The sequence below is a fragment of the Dromaius novaehollandiae genome, chromosome 1 (genome assembly GCF_036370855.1).
Source record: "Dromaius novaehollandiae isolate bDroNov1 chromosome 1, bDroNov1.hap1, whole genome shotgun sequence".
In the NCBI taxonomy this organism is placed as follows: domain Eukaryota; kingdom Metazoa; phylum Chordata; class Aves; order Casuariiformes; family Dromaiidae; genus Dromaius; species Dromaius novaehollandiae.
The window spans coordinates 34,197,815-34,218,541 of NC_088098.1; the positions used below are offsets into that span (position 1 = coordinate 34,197,815).

The 20,727-nt window shown below is 40.7% G+C and overlaps 1 protein-coding gene across 4 annotated transcripts in view; it reads left to right on the forward strand.

Annotated features, from left to right (window-relative positions):
• TBC1D30 (TBC1 domain family member 30) overlaps positions 1-20,727 on the forward strand; it is a 53,390-nt gene that overhangs the window by 18,249 nt on the left and 14,414 nt on the right. For 2 of the 4 annotated variants that reach the window (XM_026092355.2, XM_026092356.2), the window contains exons 3-8: positions 8,178-8,239; positions 8,662-8,727; positions 11,033-11,158; positions 12,686-12,871; positions 16,003-16,171; positions 17,584-17,752. In XM_026092355.2, coding sequence (XP_025948140.2) covers positions 8,178-8,239; positions 8,662-8,727; positions 11,033-11,158; positions 12,686-12,871; positions 16,003-16,171; positions 17,584-17,752 — 778 coding nt within the window. Of the gene's footprint in view, positions 1-2,271; positions 2,474-8,177; positions 8,240-8,661; positions 8,728-11,032; positions 11,159-12,685; positions 12,872-16,002; positions 16,172-17,583; positions 17,753-20,727 lie in introns of those variants that run through there. The other 2 variants (XM_026092357.2, XM_026092358.2) reach the window with 2 other exon arrangements.

Sequence of the window (20,727 nt, forward strand, 5' to 3'; positions counted from 1 at the left end):
TTTTTGGGTCCAAGCCTTCAAACTGTTGCCTTTTCACCAACTCAAAGCTATGGTGATTTGTCAGCGTGAACTGTAGTGTCCATGCACTTTGAAATTTCCCCTGCCACTGAAGACTATTTACAACATACAGTGGTGAATACAGCAAACTTATACAAGCTGCTGCCATACAGTAGTATGCTTAGATGTCTGCAAGTCCAGGGAGTGGTACAGAGCAAGTCTTGTCACTGGCAAATTAGCAGCTTTGCCTGATCAGTAGTTAAAAAACAGTGCCACCCATTTTTCTAGAGCTAGGCTCTTTATCTTAAAATATGTATATGTATGCTTGGTGAGAGGCTTTTCTGTGCCTCTGAAACTGTTTGTGCTAATGATCCACTGAGTCTTCAGACCTATGGCTTAACTCCTTCATTTTGTCTCCTGCTGGAGACTGCAGTTCATTGCTGCATTTTTCTTAAGAACAAGGTTGCATGGATGTGTAGGCTGACATGTAGGCAAGTGTGCTTAATGGCTTGCCTGTCCTTAAAAAGAGCCATATACTGAATCACAGAATTATTGTCCTGTTTCTGTTCCTGGTTTTCTCGTAGAGTGACAAGATGACAAGGGGGAGAAATAGCAGTAATGAGGACACCAAATTCTCACTTTGGTTCTACCAAAACAGCTGGTTATCCTAACCAGTTAAATATAAACATCTCTCTTAAAGCTGATTTGTAATTGTTTAAAAATTGAAGGTAACATGCTTATGTTCAGTTTTGTGGGATGACTGATTCACTGAATGGTTCAACAAGATCACCTACATACGGCGGGTCCCAAAACTGGCTATAGATGCTGAGACTTTGGCCAAAGGTGTGTGGTGTTGAATTAGTCTTGAAATGATGGAAGAATGATATGATGCCACTTGTATACATCACTCCAAGAAGAGAAAAAGAGAAAGAAAGATTAAATGGTTATTTCTGTATTTAAATATTTCTGTTACAGTCTGTACACTCAGGGAGATTAATTCATTTCAAATTTGATTCTCTAACCACTAAGTCATCATCTCCAGCTGGCACTGAAATAAAGTTATTCTGCATCATCTACATCAGTAGAGAAGTGTCACCTTTGTTAAAAAAGGAACCACCAACACAGACTTAATTATCTATTCACAGTGCAAACTAGCAGCTCAAATGTAGTGACTTTTCTCCAAAATTGAACCAGATATTAAAAGGAGCATGATCAAAATCATACTTCTCTGAAAAAATAATAGTAACTTCTAAAGATAGCTATAACTTTTTTTTTAAAAAAACAGCCTTGCTTCTTGTTTTATCTCATGCATCTTTTGCATAATTGGCTTCACCGCTTGCTGTAGCCACTTTTCTCATATCTTTGTAACGTGGGTGATAATAAAAACATCTCTTAATGAAAGGACAAATGGCTGTTTCAAAGCTGCAGGTGTTGGCAGGTAGACTCCTGGCAGCTTGATCTTTGAGTCTGACTAATGTGATGTGATAAATCTATTCTTCCATAGAAACCCTGAGTGGTTTAGATTGTAAAAGCTATCATCGTTTCCAATAATCCTCTTTCTTGTCAGTCAAACCACTAATTTGAAAGTGAAATTTTGCATCAAACGCTCTTAAGTTGCTGCTAGGTGAAAGAGTAGCACTTGAAAACGCACCCGATAAAATGCTGTTGGGCAGAATTTCCCTTTTGAAGTGTTTAGTACAGGGCACGTTGTCATTAGTAATAAGTGAGGTTCCGGTTGGCCCTCATGGCGCTTATGTATGTTGAGGCTGTGCCAGATCTCTGTGGTGAAGGGTCAGAGCCGGGGAAGCGGGGTGCAGCCCGGGGTAGGCCTGCAGCCGCAGGACGGGCGGCGGCGGGGGCTGGCGGAGCCGGGGGAGAGGGCAGGAAGGATGCGGCAGCCGCGCTGCAGCAGCCGCGCTGCTCCCTGCTGCTCTCGCTCCGCGCCGGGGCTGCCGTGCGGGGCGGGCGAGCCGAGGGGCCGCCCGGCTGCAGGGCTGAGCCGCGCTGGCCGCCCCCCAGGTGGGGCTGAGGGAGGAGGGGGAAAGGCTGCCGGGGCTCCAGGCGGTGATGCTGGGCTTGTGGGCGGGAGCAACTCTCTCTTTTTTTCCCCCCTCCTCTCTCCCCTTTTTTCCTCCCTCTCCTCTTCTGCACCTGGACTTTGCTGTCTCTGCACTGCGGCTACCGCTAGCAGAGAGCCGCGGCCGCACCGCCCCGGCCATGCCCCCCGCCCTACCCCGCCGGCTGCCCTAGGGCCGGGGCAGCCGTGACCGGTCCCTTCGCAGAGCGAGAGCGGGCAGCGCCCGCGGCCCCGCGCCCCCCATGCGGCAGGACCGGCTCACGGGCTCGCTGCGGCGCGGCGGGAGATGCGCGAAGCGGCCGGGCGGCGGCGGCGTGGGCACCATCCTCAGCAACGTGCTCAAGAAGCGCAGCTGCATCTCCCGCACGGCGCCGCGGCTGCTCTGCACCTTGGAGCCAGGTAGCGGCGCGGCCCGGGCAGGGCAGGGCAGGGCAGGGCAGGGCGCGCCGCATCCCGCGGGCAGCGGCGCCCGGCGGTGGCTTTGCGCCCCGCTGCCGCCTGGGCCGTAATCCCCTAATCCGCTCGCGGCGGATGGCGGCGGCGCGGCGCGGCGCGGCGCGGAGGGGGCGGCCGGCGGCAGATGCGGCCCCCGGGTAGGAGCCGCTCGCGGCGGGGGGGATGCGCCCGGGGGGCGGCGGGCGAGTCCGCCCCGGCCCCGCGCGATGGCCGCGCCTCGGCGGCCCGGGCCCGCGCTGCCTCGGCGGGGGCCTACGCGGGCGGGCCGGGCTCGGGGGCCGGGGCCGGGCTCGGGGCCCAGGGCTCGGGGCGGCGCCGGCGGCGGCTCCCGCGGGCCAGGGCTGCCCGGCGCGGCGCGGCTGGCGGAGCCCCGCGGCACCCTCCCTGCCGGCGCCTCTGCGCCCACCGCTCCGTGGCTGCCGTAAGGCTCAGCCGCCCCGGGCCTTTCCCGCTGACGCGGCCGTCGGCTCTAGGCTTGCAGGGACCCCCTCGTCCCACCCAGCCTTTGTCTGTGCCGCGGTATTGTCTAAATTCGCAGCGATGGTTTTCTTAAAGAGGAAGGCCTCGATTTTGCAGCTGTTTTCTTCCGGATTCTACTTCAGCATTAAAATCTTGTAGGAACCAGGTGGTCAGTCAACACTGTGTATTTGCTCTGGGGAGATTCGCTTTCAGCAAAAGCACTAATGAGGGGAGTTGTTCCTGGATGCTCCATCTTGGTTGCTTGCCATCAAAACGTTGGATCGTTTTTTTTTTACGAAGTGTTGGAAATCTAAACTCAATTTATAATGTCTGAGCCATCACTGTAGCTAGGATGTTGTTGATCTTCTGCCTAATGCTAGGCATATAAAGGTCTGTAGATGCCTATCAAAACCCAGAACAATGCACAGAAATATGTAAGATGCAGTTTCCCCATTGTACTGGCTGCATGTGTGTCAGGCACTCAAAAATACGAGTCAGCTTTAGGAATCACTTAATCCTTACTGGTGCTGTGCTTGAGATTAGTTTTGGATAGTCTCTGACAGAGAACTTAGTTATTGTTAATAAGGTTTCATATATATTCTGGTGTAGGTTCATTGGGTTGCTGTTATCAAAGCGGCTTCCTGACTCATAATCCTCTCTGACCCCGGCTCCCTTCAGTTTTCTGCTATTCCAGATAATACCATTATCTGGGTAACGACATTCGTATACTCCCAGGAAGACTAGAAGAGGTGATAGGAGGTGTAAGCATGAATGTCATAGTCCTGTGGCTAGGAAGTCCCACTGATTTGGGGTTTCCATATTCCTAATCTGTAAGTAAATACAGTGACATCATTCAGGATGCAAGTTTTCATATAGTGATGGAGCTTTTAATGAGGCTTTTTAAAAATAAGCTTAACAAAATTTCCTTCAGATTATCTTAGTGGTCTGTATCTGCTGTCTGTTTATATTGAGAAGTTTCTGTGGACTGCAGATTTTGGATGTGCTTTGGCACTTACCAGTGAGCTATGGCTGTTGACAGAAGTGAGTTCATGTAGGATTACTCAGAATGTTACTTTTACTCTTATTTTGCAGATGAACACATACATTTAGAGATAAATTACAGGGTAAGACTATGAATCTTTCTAGTTCTGAAACAAGAAGCAACAATAAGGTGGTACTTCATGTTGCCTTTTTTTTTCTTTTCCAAGTTCTGACTCCCGCTGCAGCAGGAAGCCGCTGTAGGCCTTTTTCCTTGTTTGTTTTCCATAAAATATTTATTGACTTTCTGTGGGAGAGGTTCAACAGCAGCTTTTAAGTACAGCCAAGAACCTACAGTGATGTGCTTTATATGTTTGAAGCTATGGTTGTATAGCTCATATGTGTGTGTCCGAACAGGTCACCTTCCTACACTCATTGTGTTTTAGTACTTCTGAAAAATTCTCAGACTTTAGCTCCATCCTTTTGTGCAAGTGGAGCTGTTTAATATGTCTGTGGAGCAGGGATTTGATTCCTCACCCAGATACTTGGCTGTCCACAATGTTTTTCTCTGCCCTTGTGGCTCGTTATGTGGTCCTGTGCTACATTTTAGTCATGCGATGGAAGACTCCTAGGGCTTGGGAATCCCAGGTGGATAGTCTTCCCTCTTTTAGCCTTTTAATATTAGCAGTTATAGTGTCTTTTATGTGGGAAGACCAATGGGCCTGTTTTAACTTCAAATAGCTTTTCTGCAATTGTTTTTGGTGACCTGGTTGCAAGGGCATAGAACAGGCTCTATTTTGGCATTCTTCTACCCTTCAGGAATTTGACTAGTGACAAACATCAATACCTTCACCTATGTTTGTATTTGTAAAACAAATTAATTCATATGTGCTCCCAACGAATTCCTGCCTACATGGGTTAATAATTTTTTTAGGCATGAAGCGTCAGTTGAAAGTGTATGACCTGGCGGTGATATTTAATATGTCAAATGTCACTACAGCCTGGCTGGCTTGATGTAAAAGGTCTGAATTGTACTGACAGAGCTTACAGTCCTTGAGAGTAGGAGCTATTGCTGCATATGTGGTACATTTCTGCCAGGCTGTCTGTGCAGAGAAGCTGGAAACAAAAATTCCCACAACGCCCCACAGGGTCAGGAGTCTGTCTATAAGGAGCATGTGCCTATGTAATGGAGAGGAAGGTGGCCCAGAGATAGAGAATGGAGAAAAAGGGGCAAATCCAGTGAAAATGGGTGCTGGTCTGTGGCAGGATTGGGTAGGCGTGGTGTACCGAGGAGGAAAGAAGGGATTGGAGAGTTGGGGGAGTCTACATTAGTGTGTGGGGAGAAGGCAACTGAATGCAGGACTAAAGGGAGTCACTGGCAAGATGTAGCACATGATGGAAGTGTAAGGGAGGGAAGATTATATGTGAAAGGAGGCCAGGGAAAGGCTGGTGATGGTCCAGATCAGAGCAGAAAGGATGAAAATACTAATAGGACTGAGTGCAGAAGGAGAAATATGTGCAGAGATGAGAGATTCATTAGGAGAAGGGAAATGATGGGGGTAGAAAGGGTTGGGAACCAAGAGGGGGTTGGAATAGGGATAGGCATTAATTTCCTTGGGGAAGCTGTGAAGTCCAGGGACAAATTTAGTGGAGAGTGCAGAAGCTGCACATTGCAAGACCGTTCCTGTGCCAGAAACAAGTAGCAGGCAATGCGGTGCTCCCAGCTTGCTGATTGTCTTCCTGCAGATGTCCCAGGAATGGATGCTGAAGTTTGTCACAAGACGTTCCTAGAAGAATAGCTTTTCCAACCTGTCTGGCCCTTGAAATCTTTAGATAAAAGCAAATGTCTCAGTCTGTACTGTTTGTCTTGCTGCTTCATTTTATGTTTACGTACAGTATTTTTGTTTTACAATGTCCTAATTTTCTGGTTTTAGGAAATCTAAATACTTCAGAGCAGTAATGAGGCACCATCCCTGTATGTTCTCTGGCTTACTCAGTATTGCTTTTGTCTCTCCCCTGTCACACGATCTGATCAAAAGCATCATGTCATGTGATTTTGGACATATTTCTGGGCATATAACTGGGATTGGGAGCAAGTAAGTGGACATAGGCTCCATGGCTTCTACAGGACATTATGATTCATGGCCTGACCAAGAGGTTTCTCATTGTACTGTAGAGAGATACCCAGCCATGTAGCCTAGTGTTACCGTAGGATGTCATTTTTATTTCTAGTAATTTTCACACCTGTTTAATTCTCTGCCATGATTTAATAAGCTTTTATGGACTGAGATCCAAGAGTCTCATTTCAGTGTCATTTAATCAAGAGAGATATAGCTATCTGCTGCCCTGTGTGAGGTTCCTGGTCATAATGTTCATGTAAATGATAGATAATTCTACCTTACTTTGAGATAATTTTTGACTGTGCTTGCTCTTTTGTATACCTGGCTGTCTCTATTTGCAGCTTTCTTGTGCACTTTATAAGACAAAGAGAGAAGTTATTTTGGGGGTCTTTAAATCTTGGAAAACGGTGAAGTGCTCAGTATTTGGCTGTTGTGTCGGAAATGAATACGTGATTATTTTGGAAGGTTATTGCTTCTTCGCTACCAGGCAGTGTTAGACAGCATGTCAGTTATGTTACCTTAACAAAAGGAGTTCTGGGCATGGTATCTTTGTGTAGGTATTTGGGTTACCCAGTACTTACCACTAGACTGCTTGGGAATGAGACTTACTTTTTCATATTTACAACAAATGTGATATGATTTTGTCTTGGTACATTACTGGCATTATTACATTGTTTTGAATTATTATTAAGAGATTTATCTATTAGGAATCCCTGCTGAGTGCCTTGGAGTCCTGTGGTGGAATACTAATAAACAGTTACTTCCAAGAATAACTGTTAAGCCTCGATTTCTTTTTTCAAGACATTTGTATTATGTTTTGAAGCTCTTACGTTCCTAGATTTGACAAGCGTTTTTTAAAATCTGAGGCAGGGAACGAACAGCACCACTCCCCAGATCTCAGTGATGCAATTCTAAAATGCTCTAAACAATACTGATTTTTTTTGCTTGTCTTTTCTTTCTCTTCTCCCTCCCCCCTTCCCCAGCCTCGAAGGATAAGGCTTTGTCTTTCTATTAATCTGGCAACTAGGTTTTAATTTACTTATCACCAATTCAGTATGCAAATGCTGACAGATTTTTAACATTTGAGCACTAGCAAATGCCACTACAGTTTTGTTTTTTGTCAGACTCATAGGCTTAGTCTTCCAAAGCACTGAGTATTACTGGTGAGTTGATTTGCATGGATTTAATATACTTAACACCTTGCAGGATTAAAGTTCTTTTTATATGGCTGTTAAAATGTATATTCAAAAATGTTAGGCTTGCTATTCTAGGAAGACCAGAAGCTATGCATAATATTCTAAAAATGAAGCAATACGTCATACTAAATTATGGAGGAGAAATAAAGACCGCCTTTATTCTTTGTGCCAGAAAACTGGAGGACTGCAATGTTCAGCACCCGTGCTTTGGACAGCGACACTCGAAGGGCTAAAGAATGCTGTGATTCAAAATGTGTGATATTAATCAAATTGAAAGTGCTGCTATTATTCCTGTTATGCCTGTCCAGATGCTGCAGTTGAGATCCTAATATTTTATGTAATATTGTGTTTTAAAGCATCTCTGCTAACATTCTATATAACAATTAACATAATTTGCTTTTATAGTGAAAATAAAATCTAAGTTTAAATGTAAACACTGACCAAATGTGGTTTGCGTCTTGAAGAATTATAATATATTTAGTATCCTGTGCAATAGAATAATTTTAACATGCCAAAGTTAGAAATGAGTATGAAGTGTTTTAACATCAAGTTGAAACAGGTGGAAAGAAACTCTTTTTTTGTCTCTGTATATATTTTTTTCTGTGGGTGCATATGGCAGTTTGCAGTGTTCAGATATGGCCTTTAGAATACAGTGAACTACATGATTTTTAGTGAAAGGAATCACGCTGTGAACTACCGCGTTAAAGACATTGTTTATATATACTTTTTAACATATGCCTTGAATTCACTGTGAAGACAAGACTTGACAGAAACAGATTGGAATATAGCTATTCGAACAAATGTAGTTGAAATCTGGTGTTATTTGAATTACTTTTTTTCTTTCTGAACTAAATTAAAGTCATGATCATTTATATTTTCCCTTTTTGTTTCTAGGGGTTGATACAAAATTGAAATTCACTCTTGAACCATCTTTAGGTCAAAATGGTTTTCAGCAGGTAATATAATTATTTTTTCTCTGGACTTGAAAGACTGGGTTCTTTTTGATAAAGATACTTGCCCTATTTCAAAAGTGCATTGCTCTGTCATCATAACGTCTGTACATTATTTCTGATTGCATAAAGAATTGTTCGATTAGTATTTGGAAACAGCAATAGTTTTTCTTTGTTTTCTAAGATACCACATAAATCTTTGTATCCTAGAATATTACATTTTTATTATATCCTTAATTCATATTTTTCCTGAAAATAGATTAAGCAATTAAACTCTGAAATGTGGGCAGTAAAATGAAATGAATGTGCATGTCTGAGGTGGCATAGATTTTACCAAGGTGGGGTAGATTTTACCTACCAGGTGTAGATTTTGTTGTTGCATTGAGCTAATGGCATATTTTTACCCTTTTTGATGTTTTTGCTTTTAGTGGCATGATGCACTCAAAGCAGTGGCCAGACTGCCAACAGGCATACCAAAAGAATGGCGGAGAAGGGTAGGTAGTTCTGTATACTGCGTGGTGCATGTCACCTTGTGGGTTTCTCACGAGAGAGAGATGAACAACATCAATATTACCAGTGTTTTTTAACAAATACTTTGGAGTTTTAAATTTAACTTGTACTGAGGATTCTTCATAGTTAACGTTCTTCAGTGATCACCTCATAGGGCAGCTGGAGAGACTGAGGAGACAAGTAAAGATGGTGTTTACACCAGTGAGGTTCTTTCTGCTTGGGGCTTAGGTAATTTATTCCAGTGCAGATATTATTGCTTTATTTTGTCAGTCTTGAGGAATTGCCTTGGTGAAGCTGCCCAGCAGCTGAAGAGTGACTGAAAGGAGAGCAAATCTCCAGTGTAGGCTGTCGTACTTAGGAAGGCGAAATTGATAAATGCTAGTGCTGGCAAGAGGGTTCATAGAAGCATTTGATGGGAAAAGGCAAGTTGCTTAGACAGGGGAATTCAGGAGTGATGTAAAGTGGTAGAAAGTGCCATTAATGTGAGATTACACTGAGTTAGTGTTGTAGGAAAGGGTCTAGCGGGATTACACTAAATTTACTTTACTGCTTGCTTTAACAATATTTGATGTTTCCTAGTATTAAAAAAAGAAGACATGTATATTTGTCTTTTGTAAAAACTAAATGAGAAACATGATCTTGGTTTTAAAAATGCAGTTTTACTGAAAGGAGTTTTTTAAAAAACTATATTAAATATGTGTAGCTCAGTATGTTATGATTTTCTTTCCAACCTGTACTGTTCAGTCATTTTACAAATTGGAGGAAGGAAATGGAAGAATTATAGGGGCATCATTTTCCTTGCACCACTACAGTTTTATTTTTAATCTATGACTCCAGTGAATCATTATATCTGTTCAGTAGCCTTTTTCTTCTTGTAAAGTTCTCTTTCCACACTGCAGTAAGTGTCTCAGAACTACCCTTTCATTTTTTCTGTGGTGCATGGGTGGCAGATGTCTCTCTTCTCGCTTGTCCTCCTCATCCAGCCCATGCCTATATGATTGCTCACACATGGCCACATAATACTAACCAGGGGAGCAGTGTTAAGAAAAAAGGGATGAGGCCTTTTCACACTATCCTCTGGTTTCCCAATCATTTTAAGATTGCCATCAGAATGAGGTATTTGATGTGTTGGCAGGATGGGTGATTTTCTGCTTTGCTGGCAGTAGAAGGGGCAGGATGACATCTGCATTACAGCTGTGGCATCTAACATTTGTTCTCTGCAGCTAGCAGAAGTAAAGAATGCAGTCAAACAGCATCACTAGGGTGAGAGAAGTGCCAAAGCCTGTTTGGAGGCAGAGCACAGTGACATTCCCCTGCACAGGAGGCTTTTCGAAAGCGTGGGAAGGGATGGTTAAATGCAGAAAATCTATGATTCTGTGAGCTGTCTATAAATTCCTTCAGCATGCAACTGTTTAAGTGTTTATATCTGTGGGAAGTGTCTGAATTGTTTTTCTCACTTGGGTGGGTTAATGACTAATATAAAACTTCTCCCACTTGCTTTCATGATTTCTTTCAATTTCCTGAAGAGAGAAGTGCTTCACCACTGTTTTGTCATTGTATCGCTTGTGGTCTCTTGTGTCTCTTTATTGTTCAGGAACTTTTCAAATGTTTAATGAAGGTCTGTCTTTAACTTGAATATACATATATAAATTTGTTTTGGTAATTATTGGGTAATCAAAATGTCTGTTTTCAAAACTACCTGTAGTGCCAACAGTTTAGGCAGCCTTCTTATGAGTAACTTACTCTGATCTGAGTAATACTTTGGGATTAATCTCAAATGTTTTATACTGGACACCACCTCTTCTGTAGTGTTGATCAGAAGAGACCTCTGGGAGAGAGAAGCACTACTGGGTTTCTCTTGTGGAGCTTTCGGGAGATGGATCCATGGTGGAGTTTGAGGAAAACCTGGAGCTGTGTTACCTTTTTATACTACTCCTTGCTGGTTATGAGGTTAGAAGGGCTGACCTGGTCAGGAGGGCTCTCGCAGGAAGAGGGACGTCCATCTTGGATGGCCAAGGTGGATTCAGTTTCTGACAATGTACTTGCATCTTTGTACGAGGTTTACGGAACAGCACACAATGCTGTTTCTTCCCTTCTGTTTTAGGGAACAAGGTATGACTCTGATTGTTCAGAAACTGTTTTAAATATAGTTCTCTTCTGCATAATTCAAGTCTAAGAGCAGATGATGTATGGCTAGAGCGGGTGAGATTCATCTAATGGTGCATATAAACTGCTCATATTCTACCTGAAAAATAATGCATTTTGCTGGCTTGCTTTGTGTATTTCTAGGTTTGGCTGACCCTAGCTGATCAATACTTGCACAGTATAGCCATTGACTGGGACAAAACAATGCGTTTCGCATTTAATGAAAGAAGTAATCCTGATGATGACTCCATGGGCATCCAGATAGTAAAGGTAGTCAAGTAATTAGTTTTTTTTTTTTTTTAATGAAACGTGAAGATTTTTTTAGAAGAAACAGAGTTTGGATTTATTTTTTTCTCTGCTTCTGCATTGGCAAAGATTATACCTTAATTTCCCTTGGTCCACCAAAATTATTTTTTCTGCTTTTTTGGTCTTTCTTCTGCATTCATCTGGTTGGTGTTTACTGAAAAAAAAAAAAAGCTATTACTGGAACATTTTTCCCCAATTTTCTGGAGACAGAGGTACACAAGGGTTCTTCCTCTTCTCTATATTTTATAAATAAATATAAATATTTTCTGGGATTAAACAGTGTTATGATATAGTTACTGAGCATATTTTCAGTTATTTTACAGTAGTGAAATGTCTTCGCCTATGTATTTTTCTCAGCTGATTGCCATTTTCTATTGAAAACGGCAGCCACTTTTGGGCAAGAGATTTATATTGTTGTGGTTCTTTCAATCTCAGCCTATTTACATAGGAGAGATTGTTTATGTTCTGGAGTCACCGTAATTAGAGTACACAGAGCAAAGTACTTTGTGTTCCTGATTATTACAATTGTCATCTGTATTTGGTAATTTAACGCTATAGAAATTACTCATGAGATAATAAAAATTGTATTACGTGTTTTGCCTTTCACTCACAAGTCTCTTAAAATCTTCTCAATGTCATCTTTGGGTTTTTTTTACTTTTTGAAAACTTAGTAACTTGGCAGTTCTTTTACGCTTTCATACAAACAGTTGCTCTTTTTCATTTGGTCATTTTTTAAAAAAGGATTTTGTCTGTTTTCTTTTTTCAGCAGAAATTGCCACTTCAAAGAATGTGATAGTAATAGAGAGCATGTTTCAGTCAAAAACTCTAATGGTTTCTAAAACAAAGTTTTGGAGGGGAAGGTCATTGGCAAATGCTTACTAGAAATACTGTATCTAGCTTCAAATCTTGAAATTGCTGCTGTTAATATTAGTCGCATATGAGCATCCACTCTAATCTCTCATTCTGTGTTGTGCAATATTAACAAGTCATGACATTCTGCTGACCCAACCATTATAATGGTTGACCCATGCAATGAAAGTGATTTGGAAACAGAAAAATGTAATATTCTTCCCTTAGGCTTCTGTTTAAGATACGCAGAATACATTTTTCTGAAGCCTTACTTCTGAAAATCTATAAAATCCAGAGAAAACAGCATTCTGTGGAGGAAGATTTTAAAAAGAATTATGCAGCTGTTATGTTTTGCCTCTTTGAAACGTAGATATCTTCTGTGGCAACTTCATAAGAACATCTTTTAGGTAACTTGTTTATTTAAGACCTTGCTCAACTTATTTCACTTCTTCAGTAAGCTAAAGGTTTTCAAATTAAAAAAAGAAACATTCTCATCAACTTTGGGAATACATATTGGGAGGGTGGAGGGGGAAGGAAAACGGATAGTCAGAAGAGCTAAAAGGGGAAGGAAAATGTATATCTTTTCTTTTTCTTTTCCTTTTCCTTTCTTTTCTTCTTTTTTTTCCCCCTTTTCCTTTAAAGGACCTTCACCGAACTGGTTGCAGTTCTTACTGTGGCCAGGAGGCAGAGCAAGATCGAGTGGTACTGAAACGAGTTTTGCTGGCTTATGCCAGATGGAATAAATCTGTTGGCTATTGTCAAGGTTTTAACATACTAGCTGCACTCATTCTGGAAGTAATGGAGAGCAATGAAGGGGACGCCCTGAAAGTGAGTAAAATTTGTTTGTTGCATTGTTGAGGATTGCTTTCAGTTGGTGAATTTTAGAATAAACCAGCGCATGGATTTGTAGACAGCCTAAAGGAGCAGGACCCAAAGGAATATACAGGTTCATATCTGTGAATTGTTTTTTATCCTGTCTAAGCTGAAGTGGACAGTTCGAATGTTATCACTGTTAACATTTCAGTCAGTAATGAGTGGAGTTGGCCTTAATAAAATAAATGAGAACACACCTACTGACTCTGAAAGAAGTTATCCCATAAGCCCCATACTTCCCCCAGGCTGCATAGGCAGCCAAAACCTCCAGCTTCCATTAACAGCTTCTGTGAGGAAGTTAAAAAATCTACTATCTTTTTAAACAAATTGCTAGGAAAAAACAGAATAAATATGATTTAAAATGAGAATAAATAGCTTTGAAGCTACTGTCTGGGCTACATTATTCATTTCAGTGTTTGATTTCTTAGGCATTTTCTATTCTAATTAAAAGGAGGCTTCATAAAGTTTATAATATGTCACAAAATGGAAGTCCAGCTTAATACAGGACATGGTTTAAGGCTTGCCAAAGTCATGTGCAAGTTTCCTTAAATAAACATGCTCATACATGTGAGTTGGGGTCAAATTAATAAAAGATGATTGTGGCTCTTGAGATAATGAGTTGTTTATTTTGCCTTAGATAATGTTAAATATGCTAAATACTTAAATTAACTCAAAGCTCCTAAAATATAAAGCTTTTGGAAGTAGAGTCGAGCTAGCTGGTATTTAATACTTCATTCTGTAGAGCTACCTCTAATAGTAAGAAAATACTACAATATGCCTACTTTATATCATAGAGGAAATTTCCTTTGAATAATTCTTGCTAAAAATTTCATCAGTATTTTCAACTATAATTGTGTCACATTTTATTGTAATGATATACTCTCCAGAAGCTCCTAAGACATACTGTGATGGTACAGGAAATCCAATTGCCTAAGGTTTATGAATTTCAACCTAATTGTAAGAACTGTGGGCATCCTTATATGTTAGGATTGTTTTTTATTGTGGTGTATTACGGAGGCAATGGGATAGCACCAGCATACCCAGTTCTGGAGAGGTAAATCACTGAAGGCTGTTAGCACCCAAATGGGTCCTACCTGGCAAAAATGTAAATCCAAAATAAAGTCAGTTTTCTCCAACCTCTGTGCATGAGTTGGATTGGGTTTTGAAAGGTTTGAATTTCTCCAGAAACAAAAAAAAAAAAAAAGGGAGGGAGGAGAGGGAATTGGAAGTTAGCACCAGCTTGAACCTGAGAGGCACAAATGGTCTTAGAGACGAAGAATGTCAAGGCAAGAGAGGAATGAAGCACCTGGCTTTTATCATTTTTAACTGGAGGGCAAGCAAGGAGGGATGAGAGAGAGGGGTTTTGAGGGGTTTCTGAAGTGACCGAGGGCTGAAGAACCCTTTAGACTGTTGAGGTGGGTGGCACATATGGGTGTTTTGTTACTGTAATCGCTGCGCTATCTAAAGTAAGCGATGAGTGACTTTATAAAAGCTGCAGAATCTTTTGCCTGTTAAGCTGCAAGCCAGAGTCCCCTCAGGACTCGAGCAATAGGGAACACTATGCTTAGGCTATTGCAGAGTCTGGGGGTTAAGGGAGTGAGGGGATTCCAGGGGCTTGCTGGAGAGTCAGGTCCTCTTTCAGGGAAGGAAATACTGAACAGAAACTCTGTGACTGGGAAGTGTCTCTCAGAAGCCAGGAAACAGATGGTACTACTGAGACTATGGGGCTTTTACAGCGCAGGACCTGACATGGTAGCTTTGGTGAGTGCCCAGCCAGGGAAGCTTGAGTCTTCATTAGTTAAGGTAAGCCTGTTTATATTAAATCCCTGAAGAAACGTCAAATTTAGCAACTTAATGAAGTTACGGTAAGAAAGAAAATCACAGCTCGCACTCGTGGAAGTTATAAAAGCACAGATACGAGTCACATGGCTACTGAATCATAAAAAACAGATAAATAGCACATTGTTTTGTGGGGGAAAAATTACTAAATCAACTAATAAAAAGAAATGTGTAGAGAATGTGTCATGAAAAATATATATTGTGTGAAAGATGTGTATTGCAAACTGGTAAATACATGGAACTGTTCTTTTAAAAAACACAAATCCTTCTCAAAACACTTCAGATGCCAGTGAAGTAGAACAGAATTCAGTGTTGCAAAAAGATTTCTGTTCTTTCCTATTCTCTCATATATCTGAGATTTCTGAAGGATGCTTGTCTGAAATTTTAACAAATGAGTAACGGAGAGTAATAGCATGTTGGGTGACCACATGCAGGCTCTCTTGATGCTATTTGTAGAGTGGGCAAAGAGATTGTAAAGATCCTGAAGTGAAGGGCAGTATATTTTACTGGGCTGATGATATATATTGATTTCTGCATATTTCTGTTTCGTTTGTTCGTTCTTAAAAGCTTCACGGTATCCAGTTGATTAACTGTTACCAATATAGTTGAACTTTGTCTCACTTGAAACAGAAGTCTTTTTAAATTGTCTTATGTCGATTAATTTAGCACCTTATAAAGTGGGAAGATGAAGTGCAGCACACAGTAACACATCACACAGATTAAAATGTGTGAAGAAAGTTTTTTTTAATGAACAATATCTTGCATTTTTGCAAAAAAAGATGATTATTTGGATGGTAAGTCTTCTAGTTGGGACATTTAACAACCAGACCCAGGACAGTGGAACTTTCCAACAATTTGGAGCATCTCATAAACCCCTATAGCAGCAGAAGTGTGAAAAGTTGTCTTTGATTTGAATAATGATTACAATTTGGGCATAGTTCACTGTGAAATTGATTTCAGTCATTAATGGTCTATAAAGTCTGAACAGCTTCAAGAAGCTGTCTTAACTTTTGTGCCTTGATTGCTTGCAGATACCTGAATTACCCATGGATGCTTAAAATGATATTGCTTTTCCCAGGGCTCTGAGTGCATGTAAACGGAGATGCCAGAGGCATGTGTCACCACTGGCTCAAAGCCATAGTTCAGTAACAGAGGATTTTAGGATTATATATAGGGTTTTTTTTTTCATTATTCCTAGAAAATAACAGGCACTGTAAGTCCTACGGTTATGTTTAATTTTCTTACAGATCATGATATACCTAATTGATAAAGTACTTCCTGATAGCTATTTTGTCAATAATCTCCGGGCTCTGTCTGTGGATATGGCTGTTTTCCGAGATCTTTTAAGAATGAAACTTCCTGAACTGTCCCAGCACTTAGATACTCTGCAAAGAGCTGCTAACAGAGAAAGTGGAGGTACGTTCGACAGATAACGCTATTAAATTCCTTCTTGCTATTGTTTCATTTGTATACTGGCCTAAAATACAGTCTCTTAAATATTTACATAAATATGTAGCTTGGAATATATATTTAAAATTGTTAAAAGTGAAAGAAGACTGTTTCCATTATTGATAAGCTTAACAAATTGGCAGTTTTCTCAGGAAAAATAAATAGGGAGATACTTTGGTCCAACAGTTGACTGCAAACAGAATTGTGTTGACAAGGACATAAAACATGGAGTGCTAACGCTAACCAAGCTTAGTACAAGGGCTACCTTGAAGGGGGTGTTTCTTGGCTTTGCTCAAGTATCTGTCTAACCGCTTGCTGCTTGTAGTTGCTAGAACCTACCTACTTGTTTTGGGAAGAGTTACAATGTAAGAGTGAGTGTTGGCTGGTTATTATTTCTTCACCTGGATGCCTAGCAATACACAGATGCAAAACAACACTTTCTGTGTTGCTACCTGGCTTTGCTCTGCGAAGTTCAGGTATAGCATTCCTTCCAGACTTACTTTTTAACAGGGTACAGCTGAGCTTTTTTGGAGTGGGAGGTTGGTTGGTTTTCTTTTCCCCAGTCTGGAAGTTAAGTGCACCGTGAGCTCCATCTTAGAAAAGATCTACTACCATATTGCAGTAGTAAATAAAGAATCTCCAGACTGTACCAAACAAAGGATATCAAGTACACGTTTGCTTTTTGAAAGTGTTTTTGCGGGCAGCAGCTTCTTTGGGTCATGGTCTTCTATCCATCAATGCCCTCGGATGCATTAAGTACTCTGAGCATAATAAGAATATAGTATTTCAGGTTTTCAGGCTGAAATGATAAATCTCATCTGAAACTGTTAGAAAGCCAACTGCTTCACATTTCAGAAAACTGAATGTGTTATAGGCACTTCTGCTAGGTTGGCAGAAGCTTAGCAAAGACAGTATATTGGGATTTTAATACCACAGATAAGACTTTAAAGGACAGTCAGCTTCATGCAGCTAAAGACTTTTTTTCCCCCATTAGTTTCTGTAGAAATATATCTTTTTAAAAAAAAAAACACAAAAAACAAGCTTTTGGCTCTTGTGGCTTTGGGGTAGGAAAAGCAATCTTTCCAATACAAAAATGTGTGCCAGTGTTTTCCAAAGTTAACGGACATCTCCAATACCAGTGCTGCTGCTTAGAGCTTTCTGCAGTGCTGCAGAATGAAAGCTGACTGGATATGTCACTTTTTTCATTGCTCTTGTTCTTGGCTCCTCTTTGGACAGCTGCAACCTGAAAAGGCTTTGAGCAACAACAGATGTACTAGAATGACTAGCAGATTTCGGCATGTAGAACGGCATCAGTTTGTACTGCTTGTAAAATAACAGTAGAATCAGAATGACTTTAAGGATTTCTTTTCTTTTTTCAGGAGGCTATGAACCCCCACTTACCAACGTCTTCACAATGCAATGGTTTCTGACCCTCTTTGCCACTTGCCTGCCTAACCATACAGTTCTGAAGATCTGGGATTCAGTGTTCTTTGAAGGCTCTGAAATTATACTGAGAGTAGCCCTGGCTATCTGGGCAAAGTTGGGAGAGTAAGTGATCATTTTTATCTGATTTTCTTGTTAATATGACCAGTGTATATAACTTACATGTTGTTCTGAAGAGCATGTTTTCAATTCTAAGCAAGATGTGGTCTTTCGAGAGAATACTTCTACTTTGAAAAAGCTGCATGAAGTATCTCTATGGCTTCTTCAAAAATCTATGCTGGAAAACATCATCATGATTGCAGAAAGATGAGCCTGATAGTGAATTAACCCTTCTTGCAGCAGATGTCTCCAGTTATTTGTGTTGTCTGCATATAATGGCTTCATGCTATGCTAAAATATTGATTGGACTTTCAAGTACAGAGAAATCTGAGGGAGATGGTAAATACTCTGTGGAAAGAAATACAGAGAGACTTGACGGTGACTAGCTGGTTTATTCAGGTACCTGAAACTGGGGATGTTATTTCCCTCATTTTCACCTTCCAGGCAGAGGGACTTAAGGATTTGAGCCCATTGGCTCTACGGAGAGAAGAGTTAAGTGTTATTAAAAGAATGATTTAGTATTACATGATTATGTTCTGTTAAGTCCTGCTAAAAAGTTTTCCTGAAATTCTCTGCTTCTAAGCACATTCTAGCTTTCTATTAAAATCTTTTATGGCTTTAGAAACCTGCCACGTAGGACAAAAGACGAAATTATTAGTTCCTCTTAACTGCCTCTGTTGTCATAGCAAATATTTGCTTTCCAAAGAGAATGAACAGTCCTCCCGGAGAAATGAGAGTTTTGTCACTGACTTCAATGGGAAGTGTGGGCTCTTACATGCCAAGCAGTTACTCGTTCAGCTGGAAACTTCTTTCAGTTGACATCAGCAGCTACATCAAATTTTTCTTGTGACATCTACCAATACTCACCTTCCTTTTTTTCCCTGAGACTGAACCACTGGGAGGTTACATTCAGCTCTCTCCTTGAAGGTTTCTTTTCTTTTTTCTTTCAGAATAAATTAGCAGCATAGGCCAGTAACATTCTGTGAGACTCATTTAGTGTATTTCATTTTTAATCTAAAGAATAATAATTAGAATAATAATTGTCTAAAACCTTTATTTGTTCAGTTCATGAATTAAACTTTCATGAATCATTTACATTAGGATTAAGCTAGATGTAGTCCCATTGTGTATTATTACTTTGTACTATACCTCAAGATAAAAGTTGCTATTGCACTGAGTCTCTGTGCACTTATAAGCTGCAATTACAAATGTTCCAACTCATAACATGATAAAAAAGAAAGTCACTGCTTTGAAGAATTTACCGTAAAATCTAATCAAGGCAAAAATAAAGCATGTGGATTACAAAAATTGGAAGGATCAGGGTGGGGAAATCACATATAAGAATAAGGCCAAGTGAGCAAGCTAATCATGCTGCACACCAAACTATTGTTTGTGGGGAGTGGGAGATGAAGTGGCTTCAGGACAGATTTGAAGGCACTTAACAGAAATCGGCAGTGATGGGTTAACCAGAGATGCAGAAGAAGACAGGTCACAAAAACTGAACAACTGAAATTCAGTAATTTTATGATTAATGTTATCACATGAGATGAGGAAGTGAAAGAAGACTGGGCACTGTTTTTTCTGGGAGGAGACTGCGATTTTGTTTATTTCTCCTCCACTAAATGCTGTAGTAGTACAGGGAGGGATTTAGAGAAGTGAAACCAGAGACAACAGTCAGAGTCTCATGATTGTCATACTTTTCATGAATATCTTTCTAGACATGAAAATGGTGTGGGAAGTACTTTCTTAAAATGTGGGAGGTCCTGCTATGCTTGTGTTTTGAGGGAAGGAGACTTAAGGAATGGGCAGGTTAAAAATAGGGGCATTGGGAAAGTAATATGTGAGTTCATGAGAGACTGAAGGTATTAGGGAAGATAAGTAGTAAATTTCTGTAATAATTGATTATATACCTCTTACTTTTATTTTCTTTTCGCTGCTCAATCATTCTTTTAGCTAAAGTATGTTAAGATTTCAGTAGTAGCTCCATAGTTCAATGGTAGTTTCCTAATGTAGATACTTAAGGTAGATCAAGAGAAGTTTTGTCTTCTGATCCTTCAGGAGAAAGGCAGTGTACTTTTTTGGTCATTCCAGCAGCTACAGTTTAACAGGGGGAGGCTAAAATATGTTCAGTTCTTTGAGTGTTCCAGGTCACAAATAGGTAAGACAAATGATTTGTAAAAACAAGTGTGTTTTAGTTTTAGGAATACCTCCTGTAATTGATGTGTGCAGTAACGTAGGAAGAAAAATAGCAATGGTCAAAATGGTAAAGATTCCTGTAGTCAGAAGCGGATTCTTATACAATGTGATTGTAAACAATCAGGAAGAAACCTGGAGCTGCTTGCTGAGTGAGAGAAGAAAGCCTTACTGTTACAAAAGATCAGAGTACTGCCTTTCAAAGTAGAGCATTTCCTGAGGAAACCCAACTGTTACATAGCCCAGTGTCACTTGGGAAATGGGATTTGGATCAGCAGATGTTCAATGGCCGTATTATCCAGATGGAGACTGCCTCAAGTTAGTCCATTTTGGGCCGAGCCACGGCAGAGAAATCCTGTTCTGCTGCAAGCAGTGCTTCAGCTGAAAATCATGGTCATCTTTTCATAGTTAGGCAGGCTCAGGACACTGTCTCCTCCTTTTCCTGGTGTACTAGGAGCAAAAGGAAAGTTGCCAGTGGTGAATCATGTAGATCGTGATTTTAGACCAGAAGTAGCTCTGTGTGCTGGAAGTTTTCCTGTATATACCTGATTTCTTCAGTGATGTTTCCAGACATTTTCATGTTACCAGGCTGAAACTGGTGGCATGGAGACTTCAAGTCCAAAACTTTAAGATGCTATATGCCAAAGACCATGAAAAAATCTGTGTCCACCTTTACACTTTTTTAGATTTTGTCATTGTTTTGAATTTGTTTGTTTTTTCATCTTAGTTACCTGGACAGAATCACTGTTCTCTTAATCAACAAAGAGCAATTTTAGAGCTCCTTTTCA